This window comes from Phyllostomus discolor, chromosome 8 (assembly GCF_004126475.2).
Source record: "Phyllostomus discolor isolate MPI-MPIP mPhyDis1 chromosome 8, mPhyDis1.pri.v3, whole genome shotgun sequence".
In the NCBI taxonomy this organism is placed as follows: Eukaryota; Metazoa; Chordata; class Mammalia; order Chiroptera; family Phyllostomidae; genus Phyllostomus; species Phyllostomus discolor.
The window spans coordinates 51,875,802-51,898,524 of NC_040910.2; the positions used below are offsets into that span (position 1 = coordinate 51,875,802).

A 22,723-nucleotide genomic window follows, 5' to 3' on the forward strand; every position below is an offset into this window, starting at 1 on the left:
TTGCCCCATTCTAATCTGGTTTTGTTCTTTTTTAATCTATTTTTCACATTTTCAAAATTATTGTTGAAATACAGTTGTCTCCATTTCCCCCCTACCACCCCGCCAACCCCAGCCATCCCCACTTCGCACCCTTGGTCCTACCCGCCTTGGCTGTGTCCACGTGTCTGTCATGCATGTGGTTTTGTTCTCGACGATCCCATCAGTGAGCTTTGGAGCCACAGTCCAGTCCCCCTGAATTTTCTATTGGCTCTGACACGACTGGTAACTTTATCTTGAAACAACCTTCTTCCTCTTAGAAGTTTCTTAAGCATTTTTGTAGGGAAAAGGCAGAAAATATGGCCCCTGAAATAATCTCTGGTGGTATGTAGTTACTCCCCATATATGCACCTCTTTTATTAAAAGAGGCAACTCCTCTTTCTTTTGCTGCCACAGCCCTTTCTTGAATATTCTGTAGACTTACTGGTACCAACAAGTATTTCTTAATTCCACTGATTATGTGAGAGACCCTTAAGTCATGATTTTTCAAGATTTCTATTTCTGTTTTTTGTGTCTACTGGAAACATACCCCGGAGCAGTTTTTAAGCTCTAATTTTAATTATCCACTTTTCAGACCTATCTGCCACCCCTTTTCCTGTGTAGACTGAGGGAACTATTGAATAGTTATATATCCATGTAACCTAAATAAAATACACAGTACACAAAAGTAATGGAACATGTACATTGTAGCCAATGGTAGATTTTTAAGAGCTAGACATTCTATTTTCATGTATTTTTCTTTATAATCTATGGTGTACATTTTAGACATTCAATAACTTAAATGTGAGAGCCCTAGGCTGTTCTATAATAAGCAAAGAAATAGTAACCAGGAGATGGCCTCCATCTGTCATTTCTAGAGAGCTATTATACCTTAGTCTGTTTATGATCACCGTGAGAGTAATTGGGAGAATAATGCAAACAACATTGCATTGCTGATGGTGAAGACAAAGGAATTGAGCGTTAAAACTTTTTAAATGTAAAAAAATAAGTTTGGTACCAAAATATATGTATAAATTTATGAACTGGTTAATATTAAACATAGAGTTTAGCAATGTACTGACTATGTGTGGGAGAGATGAACATTTTTTATATCTATTATATTGTATGTAGAGATTATTTAATCTACTTTTGAACCTTGTAAATTACTCTAAATTTACCATCTGTTGATAATTCCCAAAGAGTTTATAAACTCTTTGGCTCTGGCTAATGACTAGCAAAACAGACTGTGTCTGTTGAGTGAGAAATGTTTGCCCTCCAAGGAGAGCTGCAATTTTAACTATTTAGCATATAAAGGGAAACTGTGACTGATTTTCCTCAGGTAGAATGTGAGGTTTCCCTGGGTAGTTACTGTGCAGTGACTCTGTGAAGTCACAGAGCTCAGTTACCTTCACTCTTCAGGTGACTTTGTTCCTTGGGGTTATTCTTAAAAGAATGAACTGTATATACTCGTAAAATGCGTTAAGATCTCCCATCTGCCCTTAAACACTGAGTCCTGAATGTACAACTGGAAAGCGGGTCCCTGAGCTCTGTGTGGTCAGTGCACACTGTGTACAACATACCAGTTGCCGTGTCACGTTCCTCTGTGCCAGATTCTCTTGCTTTTTACCTTTTTAGCTGCTGTGTTAAAATATGAAAACAATGTCATGAATATCAGGCAGTTTAACTGTTCTCCACACCCCTACTGGCTTCCAAACTTTATGGACGTTTTCACGTGGTCTTTGCCCTTTGTTGGAGAAAAAGGTAAGAGAGCTAAAGCATACGGACCGTCAGTTGTCTTAACCAGTGGCCAGAGCACATGTTTATATTGCATTAGTCCTTCAGTGGTTCAGAAATGTTTTTTCAGAGTTATCAGAAGTGTTTTCTCATTTTCCTTTTTAATAAAGATTTTTAAATGGCACTAATTAGCTTTAAGTTATAATTTTAGTTCATTATGCTTTTCTTGTTCTAAATATCAGCTTAGAGTAGCTATCCTACTGTGATGAAGTTATTAAAATGACACGTCACTATACTGTTCCTTCAGTGATTTCTTCAGCGACAAAGAAATTTAAGTAGGAAATGTTCTTAGAATTGTATTTGGGCACCTATACAAATAAGCTCTGCAAATATAAAATAAGCCTCTTGGACATAGGCCTTATGGCTTAACCTCTTTGCAGAATGGGAGGAAGCCTTTTCAGGTGCATCTTAGTGAAGAAAAGGCTCTGGATAGTAGTCCAATGAATCAAGTAATTATGCAATGGAATCTTCAAAGATTCCAAACTGTTCCTGGAGCAAGTAACCTCCCCAAATTTTATATAAACCAGAAGGTGTGTGTGTGTGTGTGTTCTGAATCATTTTATATATGTTTATTTTTTATATATATATATGTTTATTAACAAGTATGTTTATTTAGATATCCACATCATTTTGGAGAAAGTACCTTATTAATTATGTGAATTTGGGGCTACTTTATTTTATCTTACAGTCACAGAGATGCTGGTTAACATTCTGAACATATGCTCTGATGATGAGTTGATTTCCGATGATGAAATTGAAGGTAAACTTGCCTTTCCCGCATTTGAACTACAAATGAAGAAGTCTTGGTTTTGTTTGAATTTGTTTTGAATAATTTTTTCTTATTAAAAAAGGAATTGTGTTTAATGGAAAAAATGGAAAAAGACAGGAAGGCACAAATAAGAAAATAAAGTCACCCATAATCCTATCATCTCAGACATCCACTGATAACATCTTGGTATATATGCTATGTTAGGTTTTATCTTTGCACATATTTTTGTGCTCTCTGTTTTCTTAACAAATATGTGATAGTATCATGACATTTACCTTTTTTGTGTTTGTACTAAGTTTTAATGGTTATGTACTTGTCCGTGTCAATTAACCAACTTGCCCTGCCGTTGGATATTGGATTTTTTTTCCAGCTTTTTGTTTTAAGCTCACAATTTTGAGCTCTTACAGATAAATCTTTGCACATTCTATCAACAACCAACCTTTGTTATATGCTTGATATGTATCAAGTACTATTTTGATCCTTGCTTTCAATAAGCTTATATTCTAGTGGGGAAGAACAGACAGTAGACATGTCAGATATTGATCTGTGATATGAAAGGAAAGAAAGCAATACTAGGAAATGAGCAATAACACTTTCTTGGTTATTACCACAGGGTAAATTTCTAGAAATTAAACATCTGTGTCAACTAGTACTTAAAATTTTGATACAGATAACCTCTAGAAAGTCTGTACCAGTTTACATTTTGGGTGTGATGCATAGTTCACAGTGCTTTTCCCATACTGTTTATTATAATTTTATAGTCTGGGTGTTTTTTAAATTTTAATTTGTATTTTTATGATGATTCACGAACATTTTTTTCTTGTGTTTCTTGACCATGTTCATTTCTCTTCTGTGAATTGTCAATTCATACCTTTTGCCCATTTTTCTACTGGGTTATGTGCATCTTTCTTTGCCTGTTTGTTTTTCTTCCTGTTGGCCTTTGAGGGATCTTAATATATTAACATTTTGTTGCATGTGTAGCCAAGATTTTTTTCCTAGTGTGTTGTGGGAGGTTTTATTTTAAAGGTAGGCCCTAACTTACCTGAGAATGCAGAAGACTCTGGAAAGACGGTGGCACCCAAGCACAAACCTCTAGCTGTCTCGTTCTCTCCAAGCTCTGCGCTAAGGTGTTCACTCAGCTGTTAGGATGAACTATCTACACAGTGGAGAAAGCCTACCCTGCTTGGAGAATGTAGAGGAGAGTCCTACTACACATGCCTGTACTTCAGATTCCACGTCAAAGGTGCAGAGCAGGCCATGCAGGGCCTGTGAGTACCTTTACGTATGAGATAGATGAGCACCACACGGAAAATAGTTCTTGAGTAAAAAGTATAGCTGGGAAAAAATTAAAACAAAATTAAAAATTTAAGTTCATGGAAGGTGAAATAGGTAAGAAATAGATTTAATAAAATTTACATTCAGATCAAAGTGGAAATGAAATTATTGTGAACTCTATTATATGTATTTAAAAAGGATCTTTGATTATCATGAAAATATATGCTTACAAAATTATGCCAAAAATTATATATGGAAATATTTGTTGAAGTATCACCTGTAGTAGCAAAAGATTCAAAACATTCTAAATGTTCCTCAGTGGAGGGTACGGTAAATCAATTATGATCTCTCCATATGATAGATACTCTCCATGAAATATATTTATGCAAGTCTCCTTTCTACCTTTCTCTCCTGGTTCGCTCCTGTTCAACTTACCATAACTTTGACTAGATCCAAAACCTCTCCTATTGATGGTGTAAACTTCTCCTTAGTACTTGATAGAGTTGAAACTTTGCCTCTATTTATATTATTATGATATTGCCATATTCTACCCCCCACTCAACTGTAAACTCCCTGAGTGCTAGGACAAAATGGTTTTTGCTCACCAGTGAGGATAGTAGGTAAATATTTGTTGTTAGACTGAATGATGTAAAGTGCAACTGCTAAAAAAATATGTAGAGCTCTACTGGGGGCTGACATGGAAAATCTGTTAGATATTATATTAAATGCAAAAGTAAATTGATAGAATCCTCTCATTTCCATTTTTTATAAAGTATATGGATATAAGATGATACATGGTTCAAATTTTTTTTAAGATTTTATTTATTTATTTTTAGAGAGGGAAGGGAGAGAAAAAGAGAGAGAGAAAGAGAGAGAGAGAGAAACATCAATGTGCGGTTGCTGGGGGCCATGGCCTGCAACCCAGGCATGTGCCCTGGCTGGGAATCGAACCTGTGACACTTTGGTTCACAGCCCATGCTCAATCCACTGAGCTACGCCAGCCAGGAAAATTTTGTTTTTGAAAGGAAATGAATAATAACTCTTTAGGTTAAGAAGGTTAATTGAACATACTTCTAATTCCATTTCTTCCTGATACCACACTAAAACCACAGTACAATTTTGGTTTTATTTAAGTGGTATAAACTAAAGATTTCTACTTTGTAACAGAAGTAGACTAGATAGTTTAAATCAATCCTCTTAAGACAACTATAAAAGCTAGACAAAATAGTTTCAAATTTGGTTTAAAGGCATTCAGAAAGCTAACAAAGTAATGAAGAATTACCAAGTTGAGATCTGGAAAAAGACATAAATCCAGAGAGGTACAACCAACATTTAAGACTTTCTTTCCTAAAGACATTTGTGAATTTCAAATGAGGGGACTAAGAGGTTGAATAAACCTCTTGACAGAAACTTAAAAAGCTGGGGTTCATGGCTTCCCAGGGTAATGTGAGTGCCAGTAAGCCTCTGCTTGTTGGTTTGGGGCCCACAAAGGCTACCGCTCTGTAAGAGTAAGGGTTAGCTGGAGATGAACCTTCAAGTCACTTCAATCCCTAAAATTTAAATAAGGTAGTAGTAGGAACCTGGCAAGCAAACCCCTCTAAACTAAGATGATATCATGTAGGACCTTAATTGCCAGAAAGGTCTTTCCTATATAATATGTGGCTCACAACCAAAAATAAGGAGGCATACAAGGAGATAAGATGACACGACTGACCGGCAGCAAAAGGGAAAAACAAAAACAGATTACAGATTTCCAGACATCGGCTTTATCAGACCAAGCTTTAAAATAACTGTGCTAAGTCCTGGCTGGCGTGGCTCAGTGGATTGAGTGCCAGCCTGTGAATCTAAGGGTCCCTGATTGGATTCCCAGTCAGGGCACACGCCTGGGTTGCAAACCAGGTCGCCAGTAGGGGTTGAATGGGGGCAACCACACATTGATGTTTCCCTCCCTCTCTTTCTCCTTCCCTTCTCTCTAAAAATAAATAAATAAATAAAATCTTTTAAAAAATTCAGTCAGTATATACTGGAATATATGTAGTGGAAATAGTTAATAATAATAGAAGCTGGGTGAGGGGTATAAGGGAACTCCCTGTACTGTCTTTTACATACAACTAAAACTATGCTAAAAATTAAAACTTTATTTAAAAAATCAACGAGAATAATTCCTTGCATTTACAGAAAAAAAGAAGAAAAGGCATATTTTCTCAGTAGATATAGGAGCAACATTAGACAAGGTTTGTCTTTCATTTACAATAGATCTCTTAAACTAGGTTTAGAGAGGAATTCTTTAATCAGATGGCCAAGGATGCTGGCTGTCAGTACCTCTGTACTACATCATATTAGAAGTTGTATCAATACAATAAGGTAAGAAAAAGAAATATAAGATATAAAGATTGGAAAGAAAGGAACAAAGCTGTCATTTTTTATACACAGTATGATTATGTAGAGGGAAATTTAAACGAGTCTATGGGTTAGTTATTAGAATCAATAAGTGCAGGTAGTAAAGCTGCCAGATGTAAAGTCAGTACGTAAAAATCATTTGTATTTCTATTTACCAGCAACAAACAAAATGAAATTTTTAAAAGATGCCGTTTTCAATAAATCTAACAAATGATGCGTGGTACCCCTAAGCAACAAACTATAAAATATCGTTAGAGAAATTGAAAACAATTTAAATAAATAGAAAGAAATATTGTATTCATGGATTATTGGAATATTCAGTATTGTAAAGATATAAATTATGCCCAAATTGATCTATGGAATCATAGTCAAAGATGAACAATTTGATTCTAAAATTTATATGGGAATACTAAGGTTAAATTCTAAAGTTCATATGGAAATAGTCTTGAAGAAGAATAAGGTAGGAGGTCTTGTTCTGTAAGATATCAAGGTTTACTCTAAAGCTGGAGTGATTAGAATGAGCACTGCAAGGGCAGACGAGCACGAAAGTGGAACAGAGAATCCAGAAGTACAGTAGATCCACACATGTATGGGCACTTGATGTACTTCGGAGGTGGCGCTGTACATCATAGGAAAATGGTGGTATTTTTTGTGGATAATTTGGGGATATTTATTTGAGTAAAAATTAAACCTAACCCCTAGCATCATATTCCCAGCACAAAAATAAATTCCAGATGGTTTAATACATTCAAACATGAAAGACAAAGCAATAAGCTTCTAGTATTTACAATAAATATAGAATATCTTCATGACATTGGGGTAGAGGAAAATTTCTTAAACAGGATGCAAAAAGTACTAACCATACGGAAGACTATGAATAACTTGGACAATATTAAAAGTAAGGACTTGTGTTTATCAAAAGACCTTATTAAGAGTGGGAGAGGATATTTCCACACAACTGGCAAAGGGCTCACTTGCCAGAATATATAGTGACCTACACAGAGATCAGTCAGATGAGATCTGAATAAGCACTTCACAAAAGAGGATATTCAAATGGCCAGCAAAAATATGAAGACATATTCAACCACATTGGTAATTATGAAAATGCAAATTAAAACAATGGATGGTTTTAGACACCCACCACATTGTCTAAAATTAAAGCTCAGTCACACCAAGTGTCGGCCAGAATGTGAAACTGCAGGAATGTCACACACTGAAGTGTAAGTTGGTGTGTCCACTTTAGTAGATAATGTCAAACTGTTAGCCCGAGTTGAACGTATACGTGCCCTATAATTGAACACTTTAATTCTAGGAGTATACCTAACAGAAATGTGTGCAGTGAAGAGAAGTGCACAAGAATATTCATGGCAGCCTAATTCAAAGAAGCCAAAAATTAGCATTAGCCCAAATGACCAGTGACAGTGAAAAGGAGAAGTAAGTTCTGGCATATTCGCATAGTGGAATTTCATACAATAATGACCAGGAACTACAACAACAGGGAAAACACAGATGAAGCTCACAATGCTGAGCAAAAGAAGATAGATGCAGATACACCTATTTGATTGTTCCAATTACAAAAAGTTCAAAAATTATGAAAACTGGAGTGCTTATGGATGCATGCTTACATGGTCTGACTAGAAAGAACAGCAAAAAGTTGATTTCAATAAAATTCAAAAGAATGCTTTTCTTTGGGTAGAGGGAGATGGTCATTATTAAGAGGGGCTCGGGGTGGGGGGGCATCCAGGGTGCTGGCAGGTTTCTGTTTATTGACCTGAGTGGTGATCAGCTGGCCACTTGCTTTTTAAGAAATCATTGGGTTATGTGTTTGTTTTGTGTGCCTTTCTGTATGTTTATTGTACTTCACAATAAAAAAAGCTTTACAAAGTTTTAAACCTACCAATATGCAGAGATTTTTGTAGGAGTTTTGGGCAGCTGGAAAACAGATGAATTCATACTGTATTAACTGACTTAGCTGATTCAAGAAAGCTAAAGTTCAGCTTACTACTGGGAAATGCACAGAATCCTCAAAAAGCAAAGGGATCAGTAGCATCAGTTGTGAGAACTGGGGACTGTGGGTTGGTGGGGAGGAGGGAGCTGGGCCCTGAGCTAAAATAAGGAGACTGGATGAGAGCTTTTGGAAAGGCCGTTAAAGTCCTAGTTGCTGGTGGGCAGCTGCTCTCCCCAAGGCTAGAGACTAGTCTCTAAAAGGTAAACCAAAGAATTTCCAGACTGGGGACATAATTGAGGACATCAGGACCCTGCCGAAACCTACTCAGTACTGCATGCATACTCGATACTGACAGGGTTCCCTAAAACAGGCCTGCCCTGATCATAGGTCAAGCTCCAAGTCCACAGTCCACCCGCCAGCTCTGGAAGCTTTCTAGTCCCTTGCTCTCAATCATGAGCAAATGGTTAGGGGTCTCCAGGCATCTCAAGAAAGTCTCTGAGAGAGACCACAACAAAAACAGCAGAAAGCAACTTGAATGAACCTGAGATTCTGAAGCAAACATAAAACTTAAAAAAGGAATAACTACAATATCCCTAGAAAGATGGGAAGACATTAAATCCATTAAATAAAAACACAATGCTGCTGTTAAGAGATTTGTAAGCTGTTCGTTCTGTCCTTCGTTTTTGTTCCTTATCAGTGTCATTTGTTCCACAAATAATATCTTTTTTTGGTTTAATTTTATTGTCATGATCTGTGGGAATAGAACATGTCAGATGATAATAGAGTGAATTGATGTAAAACTAGAAACTTTTAAAAAGTGGGAAAACGACTGACAAGAAATCTGTAAGCTAACATTTGTCATGTACCAGCAATGTCTCGTCTGAGCTGATAAAGATAATACCCGCTTCTCATTGCATTTCACTTTGATTTTTTTCTCTTTTCCATGTAAACTTAAATTGCTCTTCTTATATTTCTGTCTTCATCTTCTTGTCTCTTGGTGTCTCTTCTCCCTGAAGATCACTACATTTCAAGCTATCAGAAAGGTATCTGACTAAAATGTCCTAAGAGCTTAATATTCACTGTCTGTCCCACTGCAGTCTATTAGTTAGACTTCTTTAGTTGTAGCTGAATCATTCCAAACAGGCCTCCTTTTCTGTTTTGATGTATGTGTTTTCTCTGGGCCTGCTGTGTGGTCCTGCAGGATACTGAGAGCTGGGGGGAGGGGTCGTGTTTCTTTTTCTGACTTTTGAATGTGGTACTCTGGTGCATGCTGGACTTTGGCTTCTCATGTGTTAGCTGTTCCTTGACTCTAGAGGACAAAAGGCCGTATAGTGTTGCATTAACTTGTGTGATGTTGCTCCATTAACAAAACCAAACAAAAAACAGCCTTAACCCATCTTCACAATTTGTACTGCACAGTTGTCTATGGCAGGAAGTAACTCCCAGTTTGTAGGTGAGGGTAACAGAATGAAAGTAGCCCTCACTGGGTTCCGGGGAGCTAGCTGCCTATTGTGTTTCCATGCAGGAGATGACTGCTCAAATCCTTACTTGCCATTTGCAGGCCACACCCTGCATCCTAAGGTGGCCCACGGCATTCACAAAGAGATCTTTGCCACAGCAGCTGTCTTTGTTTACATGTGTGTATTGAACTCTTCTCTGTGTCCCACGTTTCGGAGCCGCAGGTCCGTTCCTGCCTCTAGAGATGTGCCGGTGTAGCCCCTCCGCTTGTCACTTCATCTTTTTCTCTTCTGGGTTATTTTTTTTTCTTGCTCCTTAGAACTTCCTGAGATTTTTGTTTGTTTAAACAAACTTAGGCCTTGATTTCTTTTTTTTTAGATAACAGTTTCTTTAACTTAGAAAGATACTGCATCCTGCACTTTTAAAAATTAACTTAACGCATTCCTTTAACTCACTTATTCTTTGTATTCTCAAAGGAGGCACTACAGTGCGAAAGGAGATCATCAAGAATAAAATCAGAGCCATTGGGAAGATGGCCCGGGTCTTTTCAGTTCTTCGGTAAGGCTCAGTCATTCCCCTGTGGATAAAAGCATTTTGAGAGTAGAAGTTGATTTCCTAACAGTTTTTTTTTAGAATTGGAATTTTGTATTAGAACTGTAGGCTGAGCTTGGATTAGAATCGGACTACATGATGGGATGACTAGAAGTGTTCTGGCAAGCATTCATTTGGTACCAGCTCAAAGGCAGTGTGGTCTGGTGTGGACTCAGGAGCCAGACTGCCTGTGAATACATCCTGGCTCTGCCTCTTCTCAGCTGTCTGATCTTATGCCTTATTTTCCTTATTGTAAAAGATCAATAAAAGACCTGCTTTACAGAGATAGTAAGAGGATTAAATGAGATAATATATGGGAATCATTAGAATAGCACCTAGTTCTTAAGTGTCATCAGTTGAAAAGTAAGACCTGTCAGATTCTTTAAAATTGGAGTACTGAGAGAAAACATCCTTTCTTTGGGTCAGGGAACGGGTAGGGAGAAGGGGAAGCAGTCCTGCATCTCTGCGCATCATACCTTCCTTCAAGTGCCTTTGAATTGCTGAGTTGTGGACAGCCGGGCATTAACCCAGGGCTTTGATCTTCCTTTGCAGGGAAGAAAGTGAGAGTGTGCTGACCCTCAAGGGCCTGACTCCGACAGGCACACTCCCTCTGGGTGTCCTCTCAGGAGGAAAGCAGACTATTGAGACAGGTGCGTATGAGGACTGCTCCTCGGAAGGAAGGTGTGCTCGTTATCCAGCAGTCAATGTGGAATGAGAACTAGGGCCTCCTCAATGAAAAAGAATGAAATCACGCCATTTGCAACATGGGTGACCCTAGAGGGTATTACACTAAGTGAAATAAGTCAGAGAAAGACAAACACCATGAAATTTCACTTATATGTAAAATATAAAAAAAAAACCAACAAATGAACAAACCAAACAAACAGACTCATAGATACAGAGAACAAACTGATGGTTACCTGGGGGGCAGGGATTGGAGGGATGGCAAAAAGAGGTACAAACTTCTAATTACGCAATAAATAAGTTGCGGGGCTATAATGTGCAACATTGAGAATATAGTCAGTAATACCACAGTAACTTGGTATGGTGACAGATGGTTGCTAGACTTACTGTGGTGACCACAGCATAAGGTATATAAATATAAAATCACTGCCCTGGCTGGTTTGGCTCTGTGGATTGAGTACAGGCCTGTGAACCAAAGAGTTGCCGGTTTAGTTTTCAGTCAGGGTACATGTCTGGGTTGCAGGCCAAGTCCCCCCGGTAGGGGGTGTGCAAGAGGCAACTACACACTGACGTTTCTCTCCCTGTCTTCCTCCCTTCCCCTCTCTCTAAAAATAAATAAAATCTTTTTTAAAAAATCACTACGTTGTACACCTGAAACTAATATAATATTGTATGTCAACTATACTTTTTTTAATTTTATTTATTTTTTAGAGAGAAGGGAAAGGAGGGAGAAAAAGGGGAAGAGAAACATTAATGTTTACACATTGATCAGTGCCTCTTGCACGCCCCCAACTGGGGACCGAGCCCACAACCCAGACATGTGCCCTGACTGGGAATCAAACCCACAACCTTTTATTTTTGCAGGCTTCTGCTCAACCCACTGAGCCACACCAGCCAGGGCTGTATGTCAATTATACTGTAATTAAAAACTAAAATAAAAAATTTAAAAATTGGGGCTTCTTTCAATAAATGTTACTGAAACAATTGGATATTTATCTGGCGGGGGAGAATGAATCTTGACCCTTCTCTTCATTTACAAAAATGAATTCAAAATAAATTATAACTTAAATGTAAAATATAAAACAGTAAAACTCCTAAAAGAAAGTATGGAGAGTACGCACTGGGGTAAAGAGCCTTAAATAGAGCACAGAAAGTACTAACCTTAAAAGAAAAAAATTTTTTTTTAAATTAAGAATTTCTATTCACAAAAATACATGGTTAAGAAAGGCAAAAGGCAGGCCCTGGCCAGGCAGCTTAGTGGGTCAGAGCGTTGTTCTGATACACCGAGGCCGTGGGTGCGGTCTCTGGGCAGGGCACAGGCAGGAAGCAGCCCATGGCCCTGCCTGCTGTGGCTCCGTGGGCTGGGCCGCGTCCTGCAAACTGAACAGTCAAGGCACAGGCCAGGGTTGCTGGCCTGGTCCCAGGTTGAGGGCATGTGAGAGGAAACTACGCGACGTTTTTCTCACATATCGATGTTTCTCACCCTCTCTTTTCTTCTCCCTTCCCATCTCTCTAAAAATAAATAAAAATAAAATATTTTAAGGAAGCAACCAATGAATGCATAAATAAGTAGAACAACAAATTCATGTTTCTCCTTCCCCCTCAAAAAACAAAAAATCAGTAATTAAATTTTTTTTAAAAAAGAAAGGGAAAAGGCAAGCCAGATATTTGGGAGATTTTTCCAATACATACATCTGACACAGGACTTGTACTCAGAATATAATAGACAGAGGACTGCACAACTCAATAAAGAAAGTGCAAAAAACTTCAGAAAGAGAACTGAGTGATGAGGAGATAGCCATCTTATCTGATGGAGAATTTAAAGCCCTGGTAATCAAAATGCTGACAGAACTGATAGAGTGTGGTTGAAAGATGAAAAAAAAACAAACAAATGAAGGCTACCCAAAGTGAAATAAAGCAAAATATTCAGGGAACCAACAGTGACAGGAAGGAAACCAGGACTCAAAGCAATGATTTGGAACAAAGGGAAGAAATAAACATCCACCTGGAAAAGAATGGAGAAATAAGAATTCAGAAAAATAAAGAGAAAGTTTGGAACTTCTGGGACAACCTGAAATGTTCCAATATCTGAATTATAGGGGTGCCAGAAGGAGAAGAACAACAGCAAGATACTGAAAATGTATTTGAACAAATAATGAAGGAAAACTTCTCCAATCTGCAAAGGAAATAGACATCCAGGAAGTGCAGGAAGCCCAGAGACTCCCAAAGAGGTTGGACCCAAAGAGGAACACACCAAGGCACATCATCATTAAGTTACCCAATATCAAAGACAAAGAGAAAATCCTAAAAGAAGCAAGAGGAAAGGAGACAGTTACCTACAAAGGAGTTTCCCTAAGGCTATCAGCTGATTTCTCAAGAGAAACCTTGCAGGCAAGAAGGGGCTGGAAAGAAGTATTTGAAGTCATGAAAGGCAAGGACTTACATCCAAGATTGCTCTATCCAGGAAAGCTATCATTTAGAATGGAAGGGCAAATAAAGTGCTTCTCAGATAAGATCAAGTTAAAGGAGTTTGTCATCACCAAGCCCTTATTATGTGAAATGTTAAAGGGACTTATCTTAGAAAAAGAAGATCAAAACTATGAACAGTAAAATGACAACAAACTCAGAACTATCAACAAATGAATCTAAAAGAATAAAACTAAACAAACAACAAGAATAGGAACAGAATCAGAGAAATGGACATCACATGGAGGGATTTCAGTGGGGAGGAAGGAGGGAGGAATGGGGGGAAGGTACAGGGAGGAAGTAAAAAAAATGCAAACAACCAATGTTTTTTAAATGGTCAAAAGATTTTTAACTGGCACTTTGCAACAGAGGGTATCAAAGTGAAAATGTGTGACAATACCGAGTGTTGGTGAGCTTGTGGGGAACTAGAACTAGATGCATTGCTTGTGGGTTTGTAAATGGGTCCAACCACATTGGAAAACTATTTACTAGGCAGTAAAGCAAAATGTGTCTACTCCATAACCCAGCAGTTCTACACCTGCATGTGTCCACCAAAGGATGTGCATTAGTATGCTCACCATAACTTGATTCATAATAGCCCCAAATGGGAAACGAACCAAGTGCCCACCCATAAATAGTGGGAGAGGTAAATGTGTTATGTGTGTACGATAGAACACTACTCAGCAATAAAAAAATAACATGAATACATGCCAAAACATAGTTAAACCTCACAGATTTTATGGTGAACTAAAAAAGCTAGACCCAAAAGAACACTGACGACTGATTTTATATGATGTTCAAGAGCAGGCAGAATGACGCTTCCTTTGGTAGGAGAATAGTGGCCCAGAAGGGGCACGGGGGACTTCTGGAACACTGGGATGCTGTGTGTCACTGGGGGGGGGGGGTGGTACAGGTGTAAGTGTACACACACACACACTCGTAATGTATGGAGTTGTGCACTTCAGATCTGAGTATATGTTATTCCTCACGTATGCATGTTTTATACCTTAAAATTTTGGGGGTTAGAGTTTCTCAGACAGGGAGTTTGTCTCTTTCCCTGAAAGCTATATCCTATCCTGCCCCAGTGCCACAGTCACCTCTTCCACCAGAGTGTCCCTTCTAAAAGCTATGTGGGCACTGACTGCTGAGGAGAGGGTGTTACAGACCCCTGGAGGGAAAAGGTTGGTGTTTGTCAGGTTAAACATAGAGCTGGTCAAACAAGAAGACACGTGAGGTCATGTCATTGGGTGACTGATTCTGGAAGCTTTAACAACTTACACCAGAGTGTCACTGCTTTTTTGCACCCCCTTGTATATTGAATTGTTTCTGCTTAAGTTTTTCTCTTTTCCTAGTCATCCTGCCATTTACAGGAATTAGAAATTCCAATGCTACTGAACAAGTCCCCTTCCCCTCCTAACAGGATTGAATTCTTCTTCTTTCGAATTCTTCAAGTACTAGGATATTAGAGCTTAGCTATTCAGAAGGAAGAATAAACATTTTCTCCTTGCAAGTATATAATTAATTTTCTTAATTTCTGTAGTTTCATAGGATCAGTAAAAAAACATAGACAGGTTTTCTTTTCTCTCAAATAAAACATGCAGTTCCCTGTAAGCACAGTTCTTTCCCACCGTTGCTGTGAGCAGCCGCGTCGGGCGGCCTGAGCGCAGCTCTGACCAGGAGGTGCAGGCTGGGTAGGGAGGGAGTGACCTGTGTGAAGAAAAAAGGGACGTCCTACAGCGTCCTTGCTTGGAAAGGTTTGAAAGTGTGCTGACCACCAAGTACTTGTTTTCATCTGAACCAGTTTTTTTGTAGAATTTGAAAGAACAAATCTGCAAATCTGGGATGAATAACAAAAAGAGAGTTTTATAGATGTGTTATTGGGAATTTATTTGTTTTATCATCCTTGCTCTACCATTTGTTTTCAGTCCCTAATATCTTCAGTTTTTCTTAGTTTCTAGTGTGAATATGAGTGTTTTAATCAATATAGGGTTGTATTTAATACTTCTGAAATTGATAGAAATGCTCAGGAATGTGTAGGAAGAACAACACCAAAGTTAGAGCCAGCTTTTTAGAGCTTCTTATTCTATCTTATTGATTGACAGGAACTGAGTTTATTTTGTCATCATGAATGACACATTCACGTGTCACCTGTGGTTCACCTGTGGTGAACCTTCCACAGGTTCATTGATAAACTCTGGAGCATTAGTTGAATAAGACCTTTTATTGTCATATAACTTTACTTGAAGAGCTTTCAATCAATAATAGCCCATAAGACCTTATAATATGTATTTATTTATGTCCTACCTTGTTCCAAGAGTCATTGGAGTAAATTACAGTATACATACAGCACAGTGAAATAAAATAAATATTCTTGGAAATTGGAGCACAAAGTAAAACAAACCAAAAAAGCCAACAGTCAGCCACAGATGTGATTCTAAGCTGTTCAGTAGCCAAAATAAAGAGGTAAGCCAAAAAAAAAAAAAAAAAAAAGAATAGGATTCACGTAGACCATAAGATAAAAACAGATCAGTTATCAGCTGGACTACATCAGAGTTAAAAGCTTTTGTGCTACAAATGGAACCATGAAGAAAGTGAAAAGGCAACCTGCAGAATGGTCAGAAAGATTTATAAATCATACATCTGATAAGGGACTACTGCCTAGAAAATGTACATAAGTCTTATAACTGAATAATAAAAGGACAAATAACTCAATTAAAAATGGGTAAAAAATTCAAATAGACATTTTTCCAAAGAAGATATATTTATGGTCAATAAACACATGAAAAGATGTTCACCACCATTAGACAGTAAGGAAGTACAACTCGAAACCTCAGTGAGATACCACCTGACACCCACGAGGAGAGCTGCGGCCAGAAGGACAGGTGGTGAGTATTGGCGAGCAGGTGTGAGAACTCGGACCTCATCCCTGGCTGGCAGGGATGTGAGACGTGCAGGCCTGTCATGGTCCGTCTGGCAGTGCCTTAGATGGTCGCATGTGTAGCCATCATGTAGCCCAGCATTTCTGCTCCTAGCTGTATTTTGCCATGTATAAGGTGCACACTTAATTTCCCCTCAGAAATTTGGGCAAACAAGTGTGCGTCATACATGCCAAAATATAGTATATGTCCCAGAGAAATGAAAGCATCTCAATGAAAAAGTTGTACATGAATGTTCATAGCAGCATTCATTGTAATAGCCAATAAGTAGAAAAAACTCAAATGTCCATCAACTATTGAGCGGCTAAACAAAATGTGGTATATCCATATAGTGGAATACTATTCAGTCATAAAAAGGAATGAAAAACTCACCTGGCTGGTGTGGCTCAGTAGATTGAGCACTGGCCGGCAAACTGAAAGGTTGCCTGTTTGATTCCCAGTCAGGGCACCTGCCTGGGTTGTGGGCCAGGTCCCTGGTTGGGGGCGTGCAAGAAGCAACCAATCAATATATCTCACCCACACTGATGTTTCTCTCCTCTATTTCTCCCTCCCTTCCCTTCTCTCTAAAAGTAAATAAAATATTTTTTAAAAGAAATGAAATACTGATACACACTTCAGCATGCATGAACCTTGAAAACATTATCCTTACTCAGTGGCTTTCAGCCAGTGTGCCACAAGGATTTTTAAACCCTACAACACCTGACTGTTTAGTCAGGGACACTGGCCTCTGTTCCCTTAGATTGTCAAGAAAAATGACAACGGACAGTACAACAATAGCCATCTGCTGTGAATGAATCAAAATTACACCTATTTTTTTGTCAGATTGGCAAAAAAATTTTTTTGGTGTGCTGCAGAATTTTGGTAATTAGTTCATGTGTGGCATGAGATGAGAAAGGTTGTAAATTGCTGTGCTAAATGAAAGAAGTCACTAATATGACATATTGTATGATTGCATGTATACAAAGTGCCCAGAATGGGGGTGGGCATGGGGAAGGGAAAGGGTTTTACTTTGGGGGATGAAAATGTCCTAACCATGGGTTATAGTGATGATTGCACAGCTCTAAATATGTTAAAAGCATTGAACTGTACACTTTAGACAAGGGAATTTTGTGGTGTAAAGAAATTGTATCAGTAAAGAATAAAAGGGCAGTTTCTCAGTTTTATATGACGGTTTCTTAAATATCCTCCAGTACAGGCCAGTATCTTAATACCCAGTGCAGAGCAATTCCAGGAGTCCCCAAACACTGTGACACTAGTCCACTTTTTGCCACATAGCTTTTAAATCTAATTAGGCCAACACTGTATACAATTTCAGGCAATGCTTTGTTCTCCCACTTCCTAACAGTTGCATCAGCGATACACTGTTTGAAGGCACTGTGGTTTTCTTGTGGAAGTTTATTTGTTCTATTTGAGGAGGAGAGAGGGTGAGACATTGCTTTAATACATGCTTACATATGGTTGACAAATGCAAACCCTTGATAAGTTGATTCCAAGTTTCCATTTTCACATTGTGTTAGGAAGTTGACTTTCCATTCTTCCCGTCTCCTCCCGTTGATATAGGAAGCCTCAGGAAGAGCGAACTGTTACTGTTCATTATTCTCCCTGTCTTCTTTCTAAAAGTTGATATTGGAAGAACTGACGGCATGCTCTTACTAAGATCTTTCTTGCTACTACAGCCTGTAACAATTTCATATATTAGAGTTTTTATTGTCTTAGAAGAAGATGTAAGAAAGTTGACCCTTTGGTACTGACTGCTTCCTTCTCTACCACTGAAGGGGAGGAGGGCCTTCCTGGTGGCTGGCAGGCTCTCCCACAGCCGGGCGGGGGGGGACACCCCCCCCCCCCCCCGAGTTGCTGGAGGGCCAGCCTCCACTGGGTCTCTAGTCCAGGAGGATATGTGAATCTGTATCCAGAATTGAACAGTTTTATGCCTTTGCTAGCTTAGTACTCCACTTCTGGACAAAAAAAAATAATAACCCTTCAGTTAAAACTCATTTTTCTCTCCTTCCAAGTGCCAGTGTGTTATTCAAAGGTTAAGTGGTTTAAAACAACAATTGGACCCCACCTAAGTTGCTTGAGAGCAGTCAGAAGTAGTTTTAAATGAATGTTTTTGAATAGGACCCAGCAACAGCTCACTCAGTACCATCTGAGCTATCACAAACCCAAGAACTGCTATAACGTTAAATTATTTGAAATTATTTGACTCTATGTGAATGTCGACATAAATTAGCATCTGGTTATTTAAAATCAGGAAAGCAATGTAACTCTTGAGTGACCGAGCTGGCTTAGAAATAAAGCCAATAGCTAAAGGGTTCTCATGCTGCCTGAAATGTTAGAGACTCTCCCCACCTTGCATTCCCCCCACACACACCCCCATTCAGTTTTTCCGCAGTAATCCTCTCGCTTCTCTAACTCGTTGACTTTTATTAGGGATGGGAGTGGCTGGGGGGGGGACCGAGGACGACTGCTGGCGGCACTGCTGTTGGTTTACTCACTCTTCTCTGTCTTCATTTTTGCATGCCACTGCTCCTGCCTCTTACAGCCACAGTAGAAGCGGTAGAGGCCCAGGAAGGTATGGCCGTATTCCTGTGATAGATGTGATCATGTGTCTGTCTACTGGTTTTAAAAAGCTTTGTCACCATTTGAAATCTTTTATTATTGCATCACCAGAACTGTAACAGTGAGAAAAGGAATAGATATTCCTAGGCATGCTCACAAGTATCCTGTAGTTGTATTAATGTAAACCACCCTCTCCACAACGAAAGCCCTTTCTGGGCTCTGTTTTAATACAATGGCCGCAGCTTAAGCAACTGGTCTGAGGGATCAAGTAGTTTAATCCTATAGCTCTTCCATATGTGAGACATCCATGTGATTACTGGAGATTCAACCAGGTCAGCCTCTTTATCTAATGATGCTAAAGAATATCAAGAGCAGAGGCAACAGTAGACATGAATTTACTTTGATTCATTTCTGAGGGTGCCGTAACACAGTCAAGCTAAACTATCTGTGTTTCTGTGAAAGCAAATTTTAAGTAACAATAACCTATGAATCTGTGGATCAAAATCATTGGAATTGATATTGTGATATAAATTTGTTTTCTTTGGTAAGGTGACTCAAAATAGGAATGCCTGTCCTTGACGATACAAAAGCTCAATCAAGGAAAATATCTAGACACTATTGTTTAGATGGCTTTAACTTACGTTCAACTCCTGGTTGTGCAAGATAAAAAGCTGTCCTTCTAAACAAAAACACTGGTTCTTTGTTACCTTTCTTTGTGGTCACTGTGATGTTTGTGCTAAAGTAACCACTCTGTTTAACTTGTTCTATGTTCTAGTGTTTCGTTTTTTCCTCTCACATTGAGCACGTTTCTGGCCCATAAGAAACTCTTTCCCAAACGTACTGGGGCTGAGTAAGAACTTGTTTCCTTTTTGTCAGCCATACTTCTGTATGATCAGTTGTATCAACTCCTGTGAAAATGGCTTTCACGTTTCAGCTACCCTGGGGGCCTTAAGGAATTAGTAGCTTCAAGACAAGCTAATTCAAATCAAATATTGCCTGTGGCCCTCACCAGACATGTGCTCCCTAGCCACCCTTCTGTGTTTTCCCCGAGAAGGCTGCTGTGTGCTAAGAAACTTGGAGCTTGTCACTCTGCTGTCCAACTGAGCTCCTCCCTTTCCTGTTTTTCTGTAGCCATCAGAGGGTTTTCGCTTCAGCACAGGATCCGGAGTTTTGAAGAAGCCCGAGGTCTGGACCGAATCAATGAGCGGATGCCACCCCGAAGAGATACCCAATACCTCGATGGGCCCGGGAAGTCGGTGACCACAGTACAATTGAACACCACACACAGGAGCGACAAGGGCAGAAAAGCCAGTAATGACTCAGAGCCCCGCTGTGGCATAGGTGGATCCAAGACATAAGAACAAATTTTATTTATTTATTATTGGAAAACAAAACAAAGCAACTTAAACAACGTAAACCTGGAGGTGCACTCATACCATCTGCATTTATTCTGTAAGAAAGGTGACCATTTTATAAATTCTTTAATTTATGTTTATATATATATGTAAAAGAAGTGCATCTGTTTTGTTTTTCCTTTTTCTTAATTTTGGGGAACTGATCCGATTATCTGATACATATGTGAAGTGTTGTGCTTTATATAAAGGGGACCACCCCCTAATAAAAGGGCCTTGGAAAATCCACCCTGGGTTTCTGCCTTGAACTAGCCAGCCTTTTGTCGTGTCGGTAGAAGGTCCTATCTTTCATTTCAGACCAATGACTTTTCAAATACAAGACAGTTTTTTTCCTTTCTACAGGGTACTATTGAATAATATCTCTTAGATTTCAGTTGCTTTAACTTCTCTTCTTGTGGAAAACCTGATTCTAGTAGAATTTCTAAATGAATAGCCCAAAGCCAGTGATTTTTAAGGGCCAAGGGGAATGTTTTCCATAACCTACTTTCTGTTGGACTCTCAGTTCCTTCTAATACATTGAAGTAAGACAGAATGTATATGTTTTCTTAGAATTACTTGAAGTGTGTTCCTCTAACTATGGGCGCGATTGGTTTAAACTTCCCTTAGAACTTGGGAGTGTCCTTATCTGTTGCCAGATCCTTTTGCTTTCATTGTTAAACCCCAGGTGATTTACCCCGTCTGCAAAGAAAGCTACATGTCTAAACATTTTTAAGTGCCCTCTGCAAACCTTAAACAGAGGTACTTAGCCTTCTGTGTATCATATCAGCTGTTACAGCATCTGTTCTCCCCTCCCCCTTTCCCTGAGTCAGTGTTTTCTTTAACCAACTGGGGCAATGAAGACAGACTATGGTGGAACGACCCCTTTATGAACTGGAAGTCTTGCTGAAGGGCACTGATGAGTGAGGTTTCCGTATCTTCTATGTCAGTTACAGGGTGTTTCTTCACCTCTCAACACTCATCAGGTTGAACTGTATGGCAGTGTCTGTCAGCATATTTTGGAATACAAGTCAAGTGTTCAGATGTGGTGGATCTTGGCCTGCAGGATCCGTGTGTGGTGTGGCTGCTAGTGAACATATACACACAGACAACAGAAATCCTGTGGAGAAAAAGGGACGGCATGGCCACTGTCTGAGAGAGAGAGGGTGAGAGGGCCAGAGAGCCCAGTCCCTGCCTGGACAGACATTTATTGCTTCTCTGGGTACCTTACATGGAGGGTAGTCCTCATGTACTATGCACAGGTTCACTGCAGGGGACTGCCTTTTACAGATAACAAAGGAAAGGATGATGCTAATTACTTCAAAGAGAAGGATGTTGCAGACCAAGGGGAAAAGTGGTTGAACCGATCACACGCCGTCCTTGGGAGGTTTAGCACAGACTTTAGGAAGCTGCAGTAAGCCCTTGCTGCCTCAATTCAGGGTGAGGGAGTTCTAGCAGAAGCAAGTCTCGCAGCAGTCTAGGTACAATGCAGGCCTGATTCCCCATGGGAAAACCTCTCTGTGGGCGTGGTCCTGCAGGCCACTCCTCCCACTGGTTTTCCATGTGGAGGCTGAGCTACAGTTCCATGCCATGCGAAGCGGTTCCCCACATTCAGATATAATGTTTGAATAATCCTCCCTTGGTTTTTCAAGTCATGACCAACTAATGAAGGAAATCTCAGGGTCTCTAGGCTCCCATGTTTGATTTTGCCTGGTGATGGGTGCTATGTCATAATACCCATCAGTCAGCCTGGCAGTGGGTGTGCACAGCTGGGCGACACCGCACCCAAGTGCACGTCTGTGGGGCTTCTTAGTGTCCTCGGGGTGCAGGCATCCAGCACAGGAGCAAGTGTCTCAGACAGTTATATTGGGTTGGCCAAAAAGTCTGTTTAGTTTTTTCCATAAATAAATGACACATTTTTCATTTTCACTGATAACTTTATTGATTTGGCTTTTTTGAGTATGTTGGCCATCTCCCACTATTGACTTCTAGTGGGTAGAGGCCAGGGGTGCTGCCAAACATCTTCCAGCACATAAGACAGCCCCACAGCAAAGGGTTATTTAGCCAAAATGTCAGTAGTACCAAGAAACTTCACAAAGTACTTTCAACACATTCGATCAGTCACAGCACCTTCTCCATACACTGCACAAATCTTTTTTTGTGTTTCTGTTGCATTTTTACCTTTCTTGAAATAATAGGCATGCATAATATGCTGAAAATGTTGTGTATGTTCTTCCAGCTTCAATACCAAAATGGCTGCACAAAAATTCACCAATCTTGATAAGTTTTTTTAAATGTACACTGACATGACAGCTGTCACAACACAATCTAACAGAATTGTTTTGAATGAAGTTAAAGACGGCTAAGTACTACTAGAGCCATTGTACAGAGAAAACTAAATGAACTTTTTGGCCAACCCAATACTTTACGTTGAGAATTT

General features: G+C 39.3%; 1 protein-coding gene across 4 annotated transcripts in view; it reads left to right on the forward strand.

The window, feature by feature from the left end:
* Positions 1-20,555, forward strand: part of PPP3CC (protein phosphatase 3 catalytic subunit gamma) — a 79,359-nt gene extending 58,804 nt beyond the window's left edge. The window contains exons 9-15 of one of the 4 annotated variants that reach the window (XM_028520338.2): positions 1,651-1,776; positions 2,498-2,569; positions 9,218-9,244; positions 10,136-10,217; positions 10,803-10,900; positions 18,879-18,908; positions 20,027-20,555. In XM_028520338.2, coding sequence (XP_028376139.2) covers positions 1,651-1,776; positions 2,498-2,569; positions 9,218-9,244; positions 10,136-10,217; positions 10,803-10,900; positions 18,879-18,908; positions 20,027-20,253 — 662 coding nt within the window. In that variant the 3' untranslated portion in view covers positions 20,254-20,555. The remainder of the gene's footprint in view (positions 1-1,650; positions 1,777-2,497; positions 2,570-9,217; positions 9,245-10,135; positions 10,218-10,802; positions 10,901-18,878; positions 18,909-20,026) is intronic. The other 3 variants (XM_036032672.1, XM_028520337.2, XM_028520340.2) reach the window with 3 other exon arrangements.
* The last annotated feature ends 2,168 nt before the right edge of the window (positions 20,556-22,723 follow it).